Source organism: Oryctolagus cuniculus, chromosome 3 (genome assembly GCF_051225735.1).
Source record: "Oryctolagus cuniculus isolate XC-2025 breed Fujian yellow rabbit chromosome 3, ASM5122573v1, whole genome shotgun sequence".
NCBI classification, from domain to species: domain Eukaryota; kingdom Metazoa; phylum Chordata; class Mammalia; order Lagomorpha; family Leporidae; genus Oryctolagus; species Oryctolagus cuniculus.
The window spans coordinates 117,773,703-117,792,663 of NC_142869.1; the positions used below are offsets into that span (position 1 = coordinate 117,773,703).

The 18,961-nt window shown below is 48.4% G+C and overlaps 1 protein-coding gene across 7 annotated transcripts in view; it reads left to right on the forward strand.

Moving 5' to 3' along the window:
• EPB41L5 (erythrocyte membrane protein band 4.1 like 5) overlaps window positions 1–18,961 on the forward strand; it is a 125,476-nt gene that overhangs the window by 100,833 nt on the left and 5,682 nt on the right. For 5 of the 7 annotated variants that reach the window (XM_089329341.1, XM_089329345.1, XM_089329342.1 and 2 more), the window contains exons 19-24: window positions 4,315–4,443; window positions 5,798–5,859; window positions 7,041–7,131; window positions 9,704–9,778; window positions 11,585–11,626; window positions 12,298–12,428. In XM_089329341.1, the coding sequence (XP_089185467.1) occupies window positions 4,315–4,443; window positions 5,798–5,859; window positions 7,041–7,131; window positions 9,704–9,778; window positions 11,585–11,626; window positions 12,298–12,428 (530 nt within the window). The remainder of the gene's footprint in view (window positions 1–4,314; window positions 4,444–5,797; window positions 5,860–7,040; window positions 7,132–9,703; window positions 9,779–11,584; window positions 11,627–12,297; window positions 12,429–18,961) is intronic. The other 2 variants (XM_089329344.1, XM_089329346.1) reach the window with 1 other exon arrangement.

Below are 18,961 nucleotides of genomic sequence, written 5' to 3' on the forward strand. Positions count from 1 at the left end.
TGCCTGCAAGAACCGGGCTGGTATGAGCCAAAGCCAGGAGCCTGGAACTCCATCGGGGTCTCCCATATGGGTGGCTGGAACCCAAGTACTTGAGCCGCCACTGCTGCCTCCAAGCATGCACGTTAGTAGGAGCTGCCATTGGAAGTGGATCAACCCAGTCACTCCAGTTTGGGCTGTGAGTGTCCTGAGTGGCATCTTAGCTGTTTGAACCAAACGCCCACCCCACTGTTGAACCCAGACATTTTGGATGAGGGATACTCAACCTGAATGCACCTGGTTTCTCAATAAAAAAGGATGAAACCTGTAGCTGTCTAGGAGGGAAAGAGAAAGCTTGTGCAGCACAGTTAAGAACTGGAAGGTCGTCTCGTGACCTTCCACAGTGAAAAGTATCCTGCTGGAAGCCTGCTCTCTTCATTTAGCCTGACCTGTTGAAGGACTTGTAAGCCTTTTGTTTGTTAAAGATGCATTGATTTTGCAAAGCGGAGTGACAGCAGGAGAGGGAGAGATCTTGCATCCACTGGGGTTGACTCCCCAGATGGCTGCAAAGGCCAGGGCTGGACCAGGCTGAAGCCAGGAGCCAGGAGTTCCATCCGGGTCTCCCACATCGAGGGCAGGGGCTGTTGGCTCTCAGGAAACTTTGGACTTGTCCCACCAAGCCCCACAGAAGCTAGTGTTCCAAGTGGCTGTCTTAAGTGACCACTTCCCACCCGGCTCTTGCGCTGGTGGAGTGCTCGGCTGAGAACAGCGGGGAAGACAGTGTTTGCAAGGCAGAGGTGGATCCTGGAGGAGTTTGACAGGCTGGACGGAGGGACCGGACTTCAGGAAAGATCCTGTGGCAAGTGCTCACAAACGCAGAATCAGGAGAGGGACTAGAGTGTGTGTGGAAACTTATGCCGCGCTGTGTGACAGCTCTGTTTGTGAATCGGGAGGGCTGCAGAAGGGGACCAGCCATGGAACTGGACTCATTTCGGATAGCACTTGTTAGAAATGACGCAGGAGACTGGAGGCAGTTGGAGAAGACAGGGGTCCACGGGTGAAGGGGCTGAGACCTGGGCTGCGCCTGGGGATTGTTAACTCGAGTGCCACCCTACAGAAGTCTCGGGGAGAGTTCCATGGCCACATTTGGTTATCCGAACAGCCGAGTGTGAAAGAGGAAGTCAACGTGGCTTGTGTTCTGCTGGCCTCTGAGAGGCGTGCGGGTCAGCAGGCACGTCTGCTGGGGCTGCGCTGGGCACACCTTGTGTCAGCATTTCCTGGCGGCCGTCTGGATGCAGGAGGCAGGAGGCTCTACGGCAGTTCCTCCAGCTAAGACTGCAAAGCAGCCACCTTTGGGAGTGCTCCGGAGGTTGAATGGACAGCTGGTCCCTCCCCTGGAGGTGCGGGATTCAAGGAGGGTGCGGGTCTTCTGCCGGCTTTCCTGGGGCCTCCTCCTTCCTGGAGCTGAGGCCCAGCCTCCGAGTTTTGTCTTGACCTGAGTCTGAGAGCCTTCGGGGCATGTGCTCTCCGTGTGCAGAGCCTAACTCCCCCCAACCCCCCACCATTACCTGATGCAATCCAGGGTTTCCTTTATCTCCAGATTTCACTCTGGGGACCTTAAAAATTTATTTATTTATTTATTTAAAAGGCAAAGTTACAAAGAGGAAGAGACACAGAGAGATCGTCCATCTGCTGCTTCACTCCTCAAATGGCTGCAGTTGCTAGTGCTGGTCCAGACAAAAGCCAGGGTGCCTGGAACTCCATCCAGGTCTCCTGCATGGTCCCAGGGTTCCACGTATGTGAGCCATCTTCTGCTGCTTTTCCAGGTGCATTAGCAGGGAGCTGAATTGGAAGTGGAGCAGCCAGGACTCAAGTCAACACCCACAAGGGATACTGGCATTGCTGGCATAAGCCTAACTTGCTGCACTACACCACCACCCCCCATATTTAACATTTTAAAGATATATACCTTCCAAACATTTAAATGATTTTTTTTTTTAAAAGAAGATTTATTTATTTATTTATTGAGTTACACAGAGAAGGAGAGACAGAAATAGAGAGGTCTTCCATCTGCTGGTTGACTCCTCAGCTGGCCACAATGACCAGCCCTGTGCCGATCCGAAGCTGGGAGCCAGGAGCTTCCTCTGGGTCTCCCACACAGGTGCAGAGGCATCCTGCACTACTTTCCCAGGCCGTTAGCAAGGAACTGGATCGGAAGAGGAGCTGCTGGGTCTCAAACCAGCACTCATATGGGATGCCAGCACCACAGGCGGAGGCTTAACCTACTACGTCATGCTGGCCCCAAAATCTTACAGATTTTAATTAAATTCCAATTCAACATCCATCCATGAGAAGTATTCTTACAACTAAATATTTGCAGTCATGTGTATTTCCCTGGGTTCATACCCAGGAAGTGGGGAAGGGTTTAAGGACAGGCATCATTCTGAAAACTTTGGGACTTCTAGAGACACTGTAACAGCTTTTTTTTTTTTTTTTTTTTTTTTTTTTGACAGGCAGAGTGGACAGTGAGAGAGACAGAGAGAAAGGTCTTCCTTTGCCGTTGGTTCACCCTCCAATGGCTGCCGCAGCCAGCGCATTGCGCTGATCCAAAGCCAGGAGCCAGGTGCTTCTCCTGGTCTCCCATGCGGGTGCAGGGCCCAAGGACTTGGGCCATCCTCCACTGCACTCCCGGGCCACGGCAGAGAGCTGGCCTGGAAGAGGGGCAACCGGGACAGAATCTGGCGCCTGACTGGGACTAGAACCGGTGTGCCAACGCCGCAAGGCGGAGGATTAGCTTAGTGAGCCACGGCGCCGGCCTGTAACAGCTTCTTCTCTGACCAGTGTCCCCTGCATTGAATTCTCATTTCTGCTTTTAATATAGGCAGAGAGAGCAGTCTCTCCCTACGCCAAAGGCAGGTTACTCTGAGAACCCTGTAATGTGCAGCTCATCAGGGATTAGCAGGTAGTCCCTAGTCTGCCATGTGCTTGTCTCTGAAAAGAAAGTCAAAGCATTTGAAGCAGCCCCAACTGAGAAAGGACTGCCAGCCTGTCTGAGCTGACAGCAGCCATCTGAAGACAGACGCCGGGGGTCTGGTCTAGCGTAATGACTCCCAGGCTGTGCTGTCCGCCACAGTCGCACGGGGAATCTGCTTACAGATTCCGATTTGAGGGTTCCCACCTGGAAGCAGGTGTCCAGAGAACACCCTGAGAATCAGCAATGCCAAGTTGGAGCAAGCAGGTTAATTCCATCTTATCACCTCCGGAGGAGTGGAGTAGTCTGCAGTCCTACACCTGACAGCCAGCCTGTCTCACAGGGCGAAAGCCCAGAGGATCTGGTACTGAGAACATATTTAGAGTTTGTTATGTAGACAGGTGTTAAAAATTAGCCACGGTTGGGATGGGCGCTGTGGCGTAGCAGGTAAAGCCACCGCCTGCAGTGTCTGCATCCTGTATGACCACCGGTTTGAGTCCCAGCTGCTCTACTTCTAGTCCAGCTCTCTGCTATGGCCTGGGAAAGCTCAGGTCCTTGGGCCCCTACGCCGACGTGGGAGACCCGGAAGAAGCTCCTGGCTTTGGATGAGCTGAGCTCTGGCCGTTGCGGTCATTTGGGGAGTGAACCAGCAGATGGAAGACTTCGCTCTCTCTGCCTCTGCTTCTCTGTAACTCTGCCTTTCAAATAAATAAATTAAAAAAATATTAGCCACAGTGATGGATAATGGTCATCATTATTAACGATCATTAGTCATTTTTAGTTAACTACAGTATCCATTGTACAAATGATTTGCCCTTCTTTTAAACTCAATTTATTCCTTCCCATTCTTTTACTTTGGTGATAGTTCATTTATACTGCTTTAACTGTGGTCTTCATCGACTGGAGTTGTGTTTTTTCTATCCTTTTTTCGTAAGTCTGTGTCTGAAGATGACCTGTTTGTGGCTTTGTCACCATAATCCCAGCTACAGTCATCTCCTTGGTGACGGCTCCAGAGTTACCAGCATAAAAGATGAATTGTTAGGGACTTCTAGAAATCAGTGAGCCCAGGTCTCTCAGATGACCATACCATCCGGGATCGAAGCCTGAATTGGACCACACACAGAGAATTGTAACTTTTGCTTGACTAATTTCAGCTGGGCTTTAGGTTGTGCCTTCAGAGATGGATCCTTTTAATTCTGACGCCTTTGCAGGTAGATATTGAAGGCATTGATTGTGTCTGGCATGGGATAGGCTGTTTAAGACCTGTTGAGTTCTTGGTTGCCTGGATATGAGCTTCCATCGAGTCCTGTCCTGTTTCCATGTGACTGTGGTCTGTGAGCGGGTGATAGCATATTTTTCACACGCAGGAGGAGGTGGTGAAGTTGACTGAGAAATGTCTTAATAATGCCATCGAGAGCTCAGGACTGAACACCGTCAGAGTTCCTCCTGACTTCAAGAGTAACATTTTGAAAGCTCAAGTAGAAGCGGTGCATAAGGTGAGCTGCTCTGAATGGGGAGAGTCCTCGTGAAGTGCACAGTGCAGGGCTTGGCGGATGGTTCAAGTGCAGAACCAAGAATATACTCAGGATGGCAAAACGCCTTCCTCGGTTCTAGATTCTAACCAAGCTAATCAAGACGAGGCAGTCGTGGGGTAAAAAGCAAGAGTAGAGATGCTGGGGTTTAAAAGCTTTAAAAAAAAAAGCCAAATTCCTGTAAAAGTGAATCTTTAATTTGGCCTAGTTTTATAGCCAGGAAACCTAGTGATTTTTAATTTTTTTAAGGATTCATTTCATTTATTGAAAGATAAAGTGGCGAAGACAGAGCGAGAGATGTCTTTTAGCCACTGGTTCACTCCCCAGATGGCTGCAGCAGTGAGGGCCAGACCAGGCCAAAGCCAGGAGCCGGGAACTCCATCCTGGTCTCCCACGTGGGAAACGATGGAGTGCATGGTTTTGTGTACATTGCTGTTCTCAGTGTGCGGTAGGTACACACAGCGGTACATGTGGTGGGGTATGCAGTCAGATAAACACTTCAGAAAAGAGCTTGGCACTGTATTAAACATACTCCTACCATCTGACCCAGCAGTTCCGTTCTTAGATATTTACCTAAGGGAAATGTGTGTTCCTTGCAGCGTGGTTTATAACTAAAAACTAGACAAAGCTCAGATGTCTTATCAACAGATACACACTGCAGCGTATCCATAAAGCAAATAAAAAGAATGAATTAGTAATACGTGGAGCAAGCACGGGTGAACTTCAAAAGCATCATGCCACTCTAAAGAGGCAGACCCAGAAGAGGGGTATTGTTATATGATTCCAAGTATGTGAAACTGTAGGAAGTATACAGTTCATTGGTTGCTTTGAGGGCTTTTGAGGGGGTTATGTGAGAAGTCTCAAGAATATTTGGGAAGGAGGAGATGGGAAATTACAAATATACCTGGATATATTTTTCAAAATTCATCAAGCAGCATTTAACATGGCTATTTTATACTACATTTAAATACAAAAGATCTTCAGAAAGTTCGTGGAAAGGTGTATTAGGAAAAAACTGCATGGATTTCAAAATAATTTCGCACCAAAGTTTATTTCTTAATTCTAATCTTCCAAGAACTTCTTGAAGTGCCCTTATATATGTGGAGTTAACAGACTGGTGCCTTACATAATTGAGAACTGTGTGACAGGTACGTGTGAATTTGTATCCCAAACACGCTAACGTTGGCTCTTGGTTGCAGTACTGATAAGGTGCAGTGACCTCTTTTTTGAACAGAAGCAAACTGATAATTCTATTTTTACTAGAAAGTCTTGTTACTTTAGTAACAAGATTAACTTCTTTATGAATTCGTTTTCTTAGGTTTCAAGAGAAGATGCCTTAAGCCATAAAAACGCCAGTATCCAGGATGCTTCCACAAGCAGGTACAGCTAGGCTACACTGAGTGAGCGTGGTGCTGGTTGTTCCTGCTGGCGTTTCAGTCTTTTTTCTTCTTCCCCAGTCTTCCACCACGTGCTCTCAGGATACGTGTGAAAGGCAGTTGAATTCGCTCTTTCCTGGCCGTGGTAGAGCTACTTAGTAACCAGCTTTAGGTTATCTGAAGATACTAGCTAGTCTCCCTGCATCCCCTTTCATCTTCAACTGACTCAAATTGTGGAGCAGACACCATTTTTAGTGCTATTTTCCGCCTTGCAGGGCACCTGCAAGGACGGACACTCTGTCTGGGGAGTCGTGGTTAATTTCTGTGCACCCGGGCATCACGGTGCCCCGTGCTGGCAGACTTGCTGACTGTGGGCTCTCACGGTCTTTGCTGCTCCCTTCAGGTCCCTTCTGCATTTGTTTTCTTTAATGAGTTTTATGCTGTTTACTTGTCTTGTTAAGCTTGCACTCCCTACTCTGCCAATTTGCTTTGCTCTTTCCCGTGTATCCAGTGTTCTGTAGTTAGTTGGTGCTTTTGTTGGTGAATGAATGCTGTTTCGTTTCCCATTATTCGAAAGTTTCTCAGGGTAGGGCTAGTTACTCAGGCAGGTAGTTACTCAGGTAGGTAGTTACTCAGACATCATATTCAACATGGTGTACAGGCACACAGCACACGTTGTTTGCAGGCTACGGTCAGCGTGGGCCAAAGAATCCAGCAGTGATCACAGTGAAACTGGAATAGCTCCTTTTAAATTAATTTTAATAAATATTAGTACTGACATTTTTAGTACTTTTATTGTTATTGAAGACTTGCAGAATAACCTTATCAAAAATAGTTGCTTACCAAGGAGGGGATGGGAACAGGACCATTATTTAACAGTCTTTACCTGTTATGAACGTTTTCTTGTTGTTCAAGAAAATCTTTCCTGTTGTCCTGGTGAGGTTTGAGGAGGGAGGCCAGGCAGTGTGCTGTTTCAGCCTGGGTGAGAGTGACGTGGGCGTGAGAGCTGTTGCGTGGTGGCTGGGCAGGGATGCAGGCGGGCTCACAGAGGTGTGGGTGCAGCCCCGCCTGCTGTGTGTCCCTCAGCTCTTACTCCTTCCTCTCCTACGTTAGTTTCTTTCCCTGAGGACGCTGTGGATAACTGTACAGTTCCTCCCTGACGTGGGTTTGCCTTTCCCTTCCCAGTACTGCGTTAAATGACAGTAACCTGCCCCTCTCCAGAGACGCTCTTGGTCTCCCGCCTGCCGCACCTGCAGACAGCAGTTCCATCCTGAAGGTAAGACGACTGTCACTCCCAAAGTTCCTGCAAAGGCAGTATGGAGTAGACTCCTGTCGTGTGACCAGGGACACCTGCTGACTTCTCATTGGCCCTGGGACTTGAGCTGTCAGCTCCCTAAGGAGAATCCTATGGCCACATCCTCCACAAGAGTATCTCAGGGTTTCTGCAGTTTTTGTGATGTTTGCATTTTTGTTATTGCGGTAGTTGTGAATTCTAGCTGTGTTTCAACTTTTCTTTTCAGAAGATATGTTTTATATGTAAATAGGCAGTTCGTAAGATCTCTAGATCTTTGACATGTGGGTGATGTTGAAATTTGAGTCTGATTGGCTGCACAGAATGTAAGCCTTGTGACAGACTTGACTTGTTTGGGTCATTGTGGTATGCACAGTATCTCAAAGAGTACATGACATATTGTGTGCACTAAATTGTGGATTGCAGTAAACTTTTTGAAATAAGAAGGACCTGCCGCTGGTTGTGTTGTCATGTAGCCAGTTAACTTGTGCCTTTCCTGTATTCACTTGTCATATCTATACCAACTCAGAAATCATAGAAACCCAGTTCATTGCCCATGAATTTTTTTATAGAATGATTGGAGAGACAGAGCTCCTATCCAGTTCACTCTCCAAATGCTGGGCTGGGCCAGGCTGAAGCTGGGAGCCAGGACCTCCGTCCTGGTCTCCAGCATGAGTGACAGAGACCCAACCCCTTGAGCCCTCACTCCTGCCTCCCAGGGTGCACGCTAGCAGGAAGCTGGAATAGGAAGCAGAGCCGGGGCTTGAACCCAGGCTCTCTGATCTGATGAACATATCTGTACTGGTGTCTTTTCTAGTAGGCCAAATGTCCACTCCCCATGAATGTTTCAGTTTGCAAGTTAAATTTCAAAATTGTCCTTGCAAGTAAGCATTTTTTCTTTTATTGCATAAGGTACATTTATTATAAAAATTTACCAAATATTTCACAAAAAGGAAAAATTGGAAGTTGTCTTTATTCTCACTACCCAAAGACAGGGTATAGTTCTCATTTGGTGTATTACCTTTCAGACTTTTTGACTTAAAGAAAAACCTGCATTACCTTTAACTGGAAGCTTATATTCTGCAAATTCAAATTCTAAAAAGATGTAGAGACATCTTTTTTTTTAGCTTAGCTTTTTTTTCATTCTTAATGAAAGCATTTTTTCATAGATACAACTGTAGGAATATAGTGGTTCTTTGCCCCGTGCCCCTCCCCACTCCCATTCCACCTCCCTCTCCCTCTTCCATCTCCTTCTTCATTATGGATCATTTTTAGCATGACTTTATATACAGAGGACCAACTCTATGCTAATCATAGACTTCAACAATTTCACCCACATCCACACACAACATATAGAGTACAGTTTGGGGAGAGAGTTTGCAGTTGATTCTCATATTACAATTCAGTGGGGACGGGGAGCAAGTGCACAGTGACTACTGTTGTTCCTTTATCAATTAACACTTTTTTTATGACGTCAGTGATCATCCGAGGCATAGAGACATCTTTGACTAGTCACTGGAAGTCATAAGTGCATGTGAAATGTCTTTAGAAGGATATGTGGCTCAAAGATTTATTGTGTATATAGTACACCCCAGACCACATGATAGGCATGGTGTTGTGGCACAGTAGGCTAACCATGGCCTTAGGACACCCACATCCCAGATCAAAGTGCCAGTTCAAGTCCTGACTACTCTGCTTCTGATCCAGCTTCCTACTAATGACTTCTGGGAGACAGCAGATCGTGGCTCAAGTGCTTGAGCCCCTGCTAAGAATGAGTCTTTGCATTCAGAGTGGGGGACAGAAGTGTAGTGTGTGTTGTGGTGGTTGTGTGCTCTCCCAGGCAGCAGGGTGGGAGCGGTGGGGCAGACAAAGAGGAGGATGTGGAGAGGAGAGAGAGCATTCTGTAACAGATATGATGAAAATTAACTTGCATGCTGAAATACCAACGGAAGGTTCACCAAGGCCTGAAGGTCAAAGTCAAGATGTACAAAGGGGCTTTTTTTCTTACATACTGCATCCTAGTTCCTTTTTTTTTTCTTATTGCTAGATTGGAATTTTGTTGTTTTTAAATTCTTCCTACTCCTTCTTTAAACACTCACACTGCGGTACAGACCAGGCCCTTTGTAAGGTGTTTCAGATACTAGTTAAACAGAAATGATCAATTGCCACTTACTGGGGAAGAGTTCATATCAACGGTGATGCCCCCATCTAGATAGAGAAGCATTGAGAGTTCAGGCTTCTCCTTTATCCGCCAGTTCCTGGGCCAAGCCTTTTGGCACTCTCCTCTAGTCTGAAAGTTAGGAGCCAGGGCAGTCTTACCCCTGCCTGCGTTGTCTCAGCAAGGGACCAGTGGTGTGAAAACTCACCTGACACTTCCTGTTTGAGTCCAGTTGTAACCTCGCTGCCCCTTGTGCAGAAGTGGAATCATTTACGGCCATGGTTCCTGGAATCCTGCTTGTTTAAAGACCCGGGTCCAAATGACCAGTTGAGAGGAGGGGAGGAACTCAGTGATGACAAATGAGCCACTTAACAACTACAGATGCCTTGACTTCCCTAGGAGGCCACAGATGAGCTGGACGCCTTGCTCCTGTCTCTGACGGAGAATCTCGCTGACCGCACCATCACACCACAGGTGAGTGTGCTTCAGCACAGCGGAGGGGAATGCAGTTCTGTTTTGAGAAACACTCCTGCTGCATTCCAGAGTTTTCCTTTTCTTTCTTTCTTTTTTAAAAAGATTTTTATTTATTTTATTTGTGAGCCAGAGTTACAGAGAGGGAGAGACAGAGAGAAAGGTCTTCCTTCCACTGGTTCACTTCCAAATGGCTGCAACAGCCGGAACTGGGCCAATCTGAAGGCAGGAGCCAGGAGCTTCTTCTGGGTCTCCTATGCGGGTGCAGGAGCCCAAGGACTTGGGCCATCCTCCACTGCTTTCCCAGGCCATAACAGAGAGCTGGATATGAAGAGACGCAGCTAGGACATGAATTGGCGCCCATATGGGATGCCGGCCCTACAGGTGGCTTAGCCCACTACGCCACAGCGCCAGCCCCTCATTTATATTTCAGTAACCACTTAGCATTGCCTTTCCGTGTCACTTTGAATTTGCACATCACTGAATAGAAATAAGATGCCATTGTAAGCCTATTTGTAATGCAAGACCATATTAAATGAAATGAGAGAAAACATGGTGGTAAATCAGCATTTAAGAATTAAGACATGAGGCTAGCACTGTGGTGCAGCAGGTTAAAGCCCTGGCCTGAAGCACCGGCATCCCATATGGGCGCCGGTTCTAGTCCCGGCTGCTCCTCTTCTGATCCAGCTCTCTGCTATGGCCTGGGATAGCAGTGGAAGATGGCCCAAGTCCTTGGGCCCCTGCACCCATGTGGGAGACCCGGAGGAAGCTCCTGGCTCCTGGCTTCGGATCGGTGCAGCTCCGGCTTTTGCAGCCATCTGGGGAGTGAACCAGGGGATGGAAGACCTCTCTCTCTGTATCTACCTATCTATGTAACTCTGTCTTTCAAATAAATAAAATAAATCTTAAAAAAAAAAAAGAATTAAGACAATAAGGGTATATTTGATTTTTTAAAAAATTTACAGCATGACTTGCTAGGCTCTCTTTTGACAAGTCATATTTGAGAGTCCATCCTCTGAGTTCAACCCATTTATGTTTATTGTAATTATGGTTATTCTAGGATTTACTTCTGCTAAACCATTTTTTTGTTTATTATTTGCCATACTTCTCTATTTCCTACCGTTAATGCACATATTCCTAATATAGGAAGGAACGTTATACTTTATATTTTTATTCTTTGGATGGTTATCTAACTTAGGAAGACCCTGACTTATATTAATTTTTACTTTAAAATTTTAGCAGTATCTAAGGCCACCAGTGCAAGGACTAGCCTCAGTTTCCATAAAGGGGAGGAGGCTAACGAGGTCATAACCCTGCACATAGAAGTGAAGTCTAGAAGACTAGACACTTACAGAGGCTGGGTGTCCGGCTCAGGGAGGTGTCCTCTGGCTGCTGTCGCACGGCCCGGGGTGTGGACAGGTGTTTCACTTGGGCCTGTCCTTGTGCTGTGCCCTTGGATTGATCACAGCCCATTTTCCAGGATGCCAGCAGGAAGCAAGGATCATTTGTACTTAACTGAAATTTCAGAAAGTGAAATGTGAGACTAGTAGGTGTGGGGAAGGAAAAGTCCTGTCTAACGAACTGAAAGTAGTCCTAGCGTTTCCGAGCACTGAATTTGCAGATTAAAGAGACCCTTAAATTAGGACAGGTTTTCTGTGGTGAGACACAGCGTGCATTCCCAGAAAGGGTCTCGGATTCAGAAATCTACATCAGCACCCATGGTGCATTTCACTGTAGCAGAAAGCATTTTAGTTGTGGAAATAAATCTGTCTCCCCCAAAAGTAAATTCATGTCTAAAATTTGTTTTAGGTATCTTCAGCATCCACGATCACCCCCCGGTGGATTATTCCTGTAAGTTCACGATACTTGGCATCTTTTTCCTTCCGGTTTCCCTTTCAGAGTGAGGGCTAATGGATCACAAAGGTTCCCTTTCCAACAGGGGTGTCATTATCTGAGCTCTCTCAGCACACAAGCTTCCCACTAGGAACCACACTTTTCTGTTGGATGCTTAAGAATGCTGACCACAAAAACAGAAATCTGAGTGAGGAACATTTCCAAAAATAAAAATCTGGCCGGTGCCGTGGCTCAATAGGCTAATCCTCTGCCTTGCGGCGCCGGCACACCGGGTTCTAGTCCCAGTCAGGGCGCCGGATTCTGTCCCGGTTGCTCCTCTTCCAGTCCAGCTCTCTGCTGTGGCCCGGGAATGCAGTGGAGGATGGCCCAAGTCCTTGGGCCCTGCACCCGCATGGGAGACCAGGAGAAGCACCTGGCTCCTGGCTTTGGATCAGCGTGATGTGCCGGCCACAGTGCGCCGCCTGCAGCGGCCATTGGAGGGTGAACCAACGGCAAAAAGGAAGACCTTTCTCTCTGTCTCTCTCTCTCACTGTCCACTCTGCCTGTCAAAATAAATAAATAAATAAATAAAAATCAACCTTGACCCTCCAAACCATCTTCTGTCCTGCGTGGTCACTGGTGAAGCTGACCTGGAGCCCCACTGCTGACCTGTGTGTTCCTGTCCCTAGCAGAGCAATGCCATTTCCAACGGCCTCGTGGGCTGTGGAGCATCCCTGGCAGGGAAGGAGGGAGCCAGTAAAAAAGACGGACTCTCGCTGATCTCTCCCCCAGCGCCATTCTCGGTGGACGCCGTGATCAGGTGAGGCCGTTGTGCAGCGGAAGTTCTTGGGCATCTTCGGGGAGGAGACGGAATGGAAACAGGTCACAGGCAGCAGCGTCAGTTCTTCCTTATTGAACTTAGTTACATGACTCTTCCTGTGCTTGTATTTGGTGTGGTGGGTGTTTTCCTTGGTAGCCTTGCTGGAGTTTGTTTGTGAGGTCTTTGCCAGGTGGAGATATGAACAGGCTTGTGTTAAGGTGTTGTATGTGTCCTGGGACCATGTTAGGATCATGGCTTCCCCGACACCGTGAGTGTGGTGCCCGTGGGTGAAGAGGCACAGAGTGAAGGTGCGGCCCTGATATGGCTTTACTGAAACCTGTGCCGAGCTCATTTCAACATACTTCTCGCCACAGAAACTGGACTTAAAAGGTGTTTTTTAAGTTACTATTTATTTATTTTGAAGTCTGAGCTCCCATCTGCTGGGTCACTCCCCAGATGCCTGCAGTGCTTTGGAGTTCCAGGAGCCAGGACCTCAATCCAGGTCTCCCACGTGGGCGGCAGGAGCCTGGTCATTTGAGCCATCCCAGCTGCCTCCAGGGTCTGCGTCAGCAGGAAGCTGGAGTCGGGAGCCAGAGCTGGGGACTGAACCCAGGCCCTCTGATGCAGGAGGCAGGGGTCCTAACCAGCGTCCTACCTTCCAGACCGAGCATCCGGCCCTCAGAGGGGCTTTGCAAGCTGTGGTCCTCCAGCTCTTGGCGGCTGGGACCTCGGCTGTGCCTGCTTCAGGAAGGCCCTCAGCCACCCTCACCGTTCCCCTGACGTTGCTCCTGGTGATCACTGCCGGTTCTCACCGCCTCTGGGGGTGCAGAATGTGCGCTAATTGAAATAGATTATTTCCTAATGAGAAACAAAGAAAATGGTCGGAGATGATTAACGTAGAAGAAATTCATAGTGTGGTTTTAGAACTGTCCTCTTATCTCCATAGTCTTTCCAGCCGCATCATTATTCACTCAGCAAACACTTCCTGAACGTGTGTTCCGTTCCGGGCATGAATTGTTTTCTGCCATTGAAGACGGCAGTGAACCAGACAGGTGTGGAAGCTCACACTGGCCGCACAGCTCCTCATACAAATGTAATGAGTGATTTTTCTAAGCATTAGTGTACTTAGTCATTGCCACTTAGAGGACCAGGTGGGGCATGACTGAATTTACACAACATGCGCTTGAGGACTTCCAAATTAATAATTACAGGTGCAGAAAGAGTTTGTGACCCTTCCTCCCCCAAACCCACACAAGTAATAAAGGATTTCATGAGGCTGAAGGTGAAATGAGTTAGTGGAACAGAGTCCAGAGACAGAGCCACACATGTACAGTGACCTGGTTTATGGAAAGGCCACGGGAGACAGTGGCCTTTCAGGAAATCAGCTGGGCAAGTTAGTTGTCCATGTGCAGATTTTCATATTTTTTTGAGATTTATTTATTTCTTTGAAAGGCAGAGTTAAAGAGATAGAAGGAGAGACAGAGAGAGATTTTCTATTTATTGGCTTACTCCTCAAATGGCTGCAATAGCTGAGGTTGGGCCAGACCAAAGCCAGGAGCCTGGAACTCCATCTGAGTCTTGCATGTAGGTGGCAGGGGCCCAAGCACTTGTGCCACCTGCTGCTGTTTCCCGTGCTCATCAGTGGAGAGGTAGATTAGAAGTGGAGCAGCCAGAACTTGAACTGGTATTCATGGGATGCCAGTATCACAGGTGGCGGCTTAACCCATTGCACCACAATGCCAGTCCCTAAAATTTTAATCTTTTTAAAAGTAATTATAACATTTATTTGTAAAATCTGTAGCAGTTTTGACACATCTTCTTAACTCTGATACAGCTCACACTAAAAAGTGATTCTGTCAAGCTGCTGTTGGGGCAGGCACTGTGGTGTAGTAGACTAAGCCTCTGCTTGCAATGCCAGCATCCCATATGGACGCCAGTTCATGTCCCAGCTGCTCTTCTTTGTATCCAGGTCTCTGCAATGGCCTGGGAAAGCAGTAGAAGATGGCCCAAGTCTTTGGGTCCCTGCACCCATGTGGGAGTCTTGGAAGAAGGTCCTGGCTTCAAATCGGCCCAGCTCTGGCCATTGCAGCTGTTTGGGGAGTGAACCAGTGGATGGAAGACCTCTCTCTCTGTCTCGACCTCTCTGTCTGTAACTCTGCTTCTCGAATAAAATCCTTTAAAAAAAAAAAAAAAAAAAAAGGCAATTTGGGGGAAATACTAATTTAACTCAGAGATTACATTTTTAAAAAATGATGCTGTTACAACTCCGTGAAAAAAATCATCTTTACCCAAGCTCATACCATCTTCAAAAATCCATTCTGGGCGGATTGCAGGTCTAAATATCAGACCTCTAATAATAAAGCTTTTAGAAGGATGTATTGGTGAACATTCTTGTGACCTTGAAATAGGCAAAGTTTTTTTTAAAGATTTTATTTATTGGCCGGTGCCATGGCTCACTAGGCTAATCCTCTGCCTGTGGTGCCAGCACCCCAGATTATTTTTTTTGCCACAGGCAGAGTGGACAAAGAGACAGAAAGGTCTTCCTTTGCCATTGGTTCACCCTCCAATGGCCGCCGTGGCCAGCACGCTGCGGCCGACCCCAGGTTCTAATCCCGGTTGGGGCGCTGGATTCTGTCCCGGTTGCTCCTCTTCCGGTCCAGCTCTCTGCTGTGGTCAGGGAGTACAGTGGAGGATGGCCCAAGTGCTTGAGCCATGCACCTGAATGGGAGACCAGGAGGAAGCACCTGGCTCCCGGCTTCAGATCAGCGCAGTGCGCCGGCCACAGCATGCTGGCCGTAGCGGCCACTTGGGGGGTGAACCAATGGAAAAAGGAGGATCTCTCTCTCTCTCTCTCTCTCTCTAACTCTGCCTATCAAAAAAAAAAAAAAAAGATTTTATTTATTTTACAGGTAGATTTATAGAGAAAGGTCTTCCTTCCGTTGGTTCACTCCCCAGATGGCCGCAACAGCCAGAGCTATGCCAGTCTAAAGCCAGGAGCCAGGTGCTTCCTCCCGGTCTCCCATGTGGGTGCAGGGGCCCAAGCACTCAGGCCATCCTTCACTGCCTTCCTGGGCCACAGCAGAGAGCTGGACTGGAAGAGGAGCAACCAGGACTAGAACCAGCGCCCATATGGGATGGTGGCACCGCAGGCAGAGGATTAACCTAGTGCACCATGGCGCCAGCCCCATTGTTTTTGTTTTTGTTTTTGTTTTTAATTTTTTATTTATTTGATAGAGTTAGACAGTGAGAGAGACAGAGAGAAAAGTCTTCCTTTCATTGGTTCACCCCCCAAATGGCCACTATGGCTGGCACTGTGCCTATCCGAAGCCAGGAGCCAGGTGCTTCCTCCCGGTCTCCCATGCGGGTGCAGGGGCCCAAGCACTCGGGCCATCCTCCACTGCCTTCCTGGGCCATAGCAGAGAGCTGGACTGGAAGAGGAGCAGCCAGGACTAGAACCGGTGCCCATATGGGATGACGGCGCCTCAGGCAGAGGATTAACCAAGTGAGCCAAGGCGCCGGCCCCAAGCCCCATTGTTTTTTAAGATTTATTTTTATTAGAGAGGCAGAGTCAGAGAGAGATTTTCCATCCACTGGTTCACTATTCCCCAGTTGGCCACACGGCTGGAGCTGCGCCTATCAGGAGCCAGGAGCTTCTTCCCAGTCTCCCACACTGTGCAGAGGCCCAAGGACTTGGGCCATCTTCCACTGCTTTCCCAGGCCATAGCAGAGAGCTGGATTGGAAGTGGAGCAGCTGGGACTTGAAGCCATTTGGGATGCTGGCACTGCAGGTGGTGGCTTTATCCACTACACCACAGCACCAGCCCCAGTTTTTTTTTTTTTTTTTTTAAACAGCTCACAAGAAGGTTTTCAATTGTTCAGGAAAAATGGACAACTTGGATTTTATCAAGAAATTGCATTAATCAAGATATAATTTGAAGAGCAAGAGAGGGGAAGCCACAGAACAGGAGAAACTGTGCTTTCTCAAGTGTGGGGCTGTCCCCTCCATCTCTCCCCATCTCTATGTGTAGGACAAAGGACTCTCATAGGGACAGAAAGCTTCTCAGATCCATATGGTAGAGACGGTGCAATAGCAACTTGGGAGGAGACTTACACAGATAGTTCACAATAAGATATCCAAGGGCCAGTAAGCATATGAGACAGCACGGGTCTTGGCTGGCACGGAGGGAGGCAGATCCCAAGCACCGCGTGATCCCACAGCTCGCCACTGGAGGGGCTGAAATTGAACATTGATGTGGTGCTGAGGGTGAGTACAGGCACGGCGGCTGGACCCTGGATTGGAATGCCCATGCTGAAGTAGGCTTGGCAGCATCTGCTGAGGTTGGGCGCACCCGCGATTCAGTGTCTGCTCCTGAGTACTGCCCCGTGAGATGACGAACGCGTGGCCATCAGAAGCCGTGAACAGTGTTTATAGCATCTACTCGACTCATAACGGTCAAGCTGAAAACCTGCCGAATGCCATTCACAACAGAGCATTGGAAATGAACGAACTACCACTGCAGTGTAGCAGTAAGCAGATCCCATGAACGTACTCGGGTTAGTTATCTGTTCCTGTGTGGCACATTAGCACAGACTTAGCAGCTGAGAACAGCGAGTATTTACACTCTCATCTTCTGTGAGTCAGGAGCCCACACAGCTGACGGGGTCCCGTATGCCAGGGTCCCTCACAGGCTTCTGCCAGGTTGGGCAGTGGCCAGGTTCTCAAGGCCCAGTCAGAGGGAGGGTCTCTGGTCATGGCTGTTGGCAGGGCTTGGGCCCCAGCCTGGGGGTCAGCCAGGACTGTGGGACAAGGTTACCCTCGGTCCTTGTCACCTGGGCCAGTACAGCCTAATGGCTCACCTTGTCCAGTGTGCTAACTGAAATGGCAGTAGAGTCTTCTCGCAAGACAGAGGCCACAGTCCTGTGTCGTCTCATCACAGAAATGACTTCCTGTGCCTGTGTGTATTGTACTGGTTAAAGCAAGTCACAGGTCCTGCCCGTACTCTAGGGGAGGAGCTCTGGCGAGAGTGTGAACACCAGGAGGTGGGAGTCACTGGGGTCATCTTCAAGGAACAGGGGTGGGGAAAATCCAGTTCAAAGAGAAGCACAGAGCTCTGACGTCACCCTTGACGGGAGGCAGTGACTTGGAGGCATTCAGAGTATGACTAGTGTTCTCTTACCTGTTCTGCATGCTGACAACAAAGCTGTTTGCAGTTGGCAGAAGTCAGCAAACATCAGCTCAACTTTGTGCTTTTTGTGTGTGTATATATTTTTTTTAAAGATTTATTTATTTATTTAACAGGCAGAATTACAGAGAAACAAGGAGAAAGAGTTCTTCCATCCACTGGTTCACTCCCCAAATGGCTGCAATGGCCAGGGCTGGGCCAGGCCAAAGCCAGGAGCCTGTAGTTTATTCCAGGTGGGAGAGGGGCCCAAGGACTTAAGCCATCTTCTGCTGCTTTCCCAGGCACATCAGCAGCAAGCTGGATCAGAAGTGGAGCAGCCAGGGCCAGCGCCGCGGCTCACTAGGCTAATCCTCCACCTGTGGTGCCAGCACACAGGGTTCTAGTCCTGGTTGGGGCGCCGGATTCTGTCCTGGTTGCTTCTCTTCCAGTCCAGCTCTCTGCTGTGGCCCGGGAGTACAGTGGAGGATGGCCCAAGTGCTTGGGCCCTGCACCCGCATGGGAGACCAGAAGCACCTGGCTCCTGGCTTTGGATCACCACGGTGGGCCGGCCGCAGCAGCCACTGGGGGGTGAACCAACGGCAAAGGAAGACCTTTCTCTCTGTCTCTCTCTCTCTCCCGCTGTCCACTCTGCCTGTAAAAAAAAAAAAAAAAAAAAAAAAAAAAAAAAAAAAGTGGCGCAGCCAGGACTTGAGCTGGTGCCCATATGGGATGATGGCACCACAGACGGTGGCTTTTCCAGCTACGCCACAGTGCCGGCCCCCAATTATTATTTTTTAAATGGTAACTCAGTCTCATCTTCATAGACTCAGGTTTAGTTTGTCTTGTTCTGTGTGATGCTTTACTTTAGAATTATAAAATCAGTGCCGGCGCTGTGACATAGCAGGTAAAGCCTCGGCCTGCAGGGCTGGTATCCCATGTGGGTGCCAGTTCTAGTCCTGGCTGCTCCACTTCCGATCCAGCTCTCTGCTATGGCCTGGGAAAGCAGTGGAAGATGGCCCAAGTCCTTGGGCCCCTGCACCTGCCTGGGGGACTCGGAGGAAGCTCCTGGCTCCTGGCTTCGGATCAGTTTAGCTCCAGCTGTTGTGGCCATTTAGGGAGGGAACCAATGGATGGAAAACCAACCTCTTTGTCTCTCCCTCTCCCTCTGTCTATAACTCTGCCTCTAAATAAATAAAATTTTTTTAAAAAGGCATAAAATCCCCAAGGACAAAGAACAGGAACAGAGACAGCAGTTGAGGGACCTCCACAAGTTCTGAAAGCATCTAAATGACAAGTGGTGACCCAGCAGAGTGGAGCAAGGTAAAGGCTAAGCCGGAAAAGGGGCGGAGTGCAAACCGAGAAAACACAAAG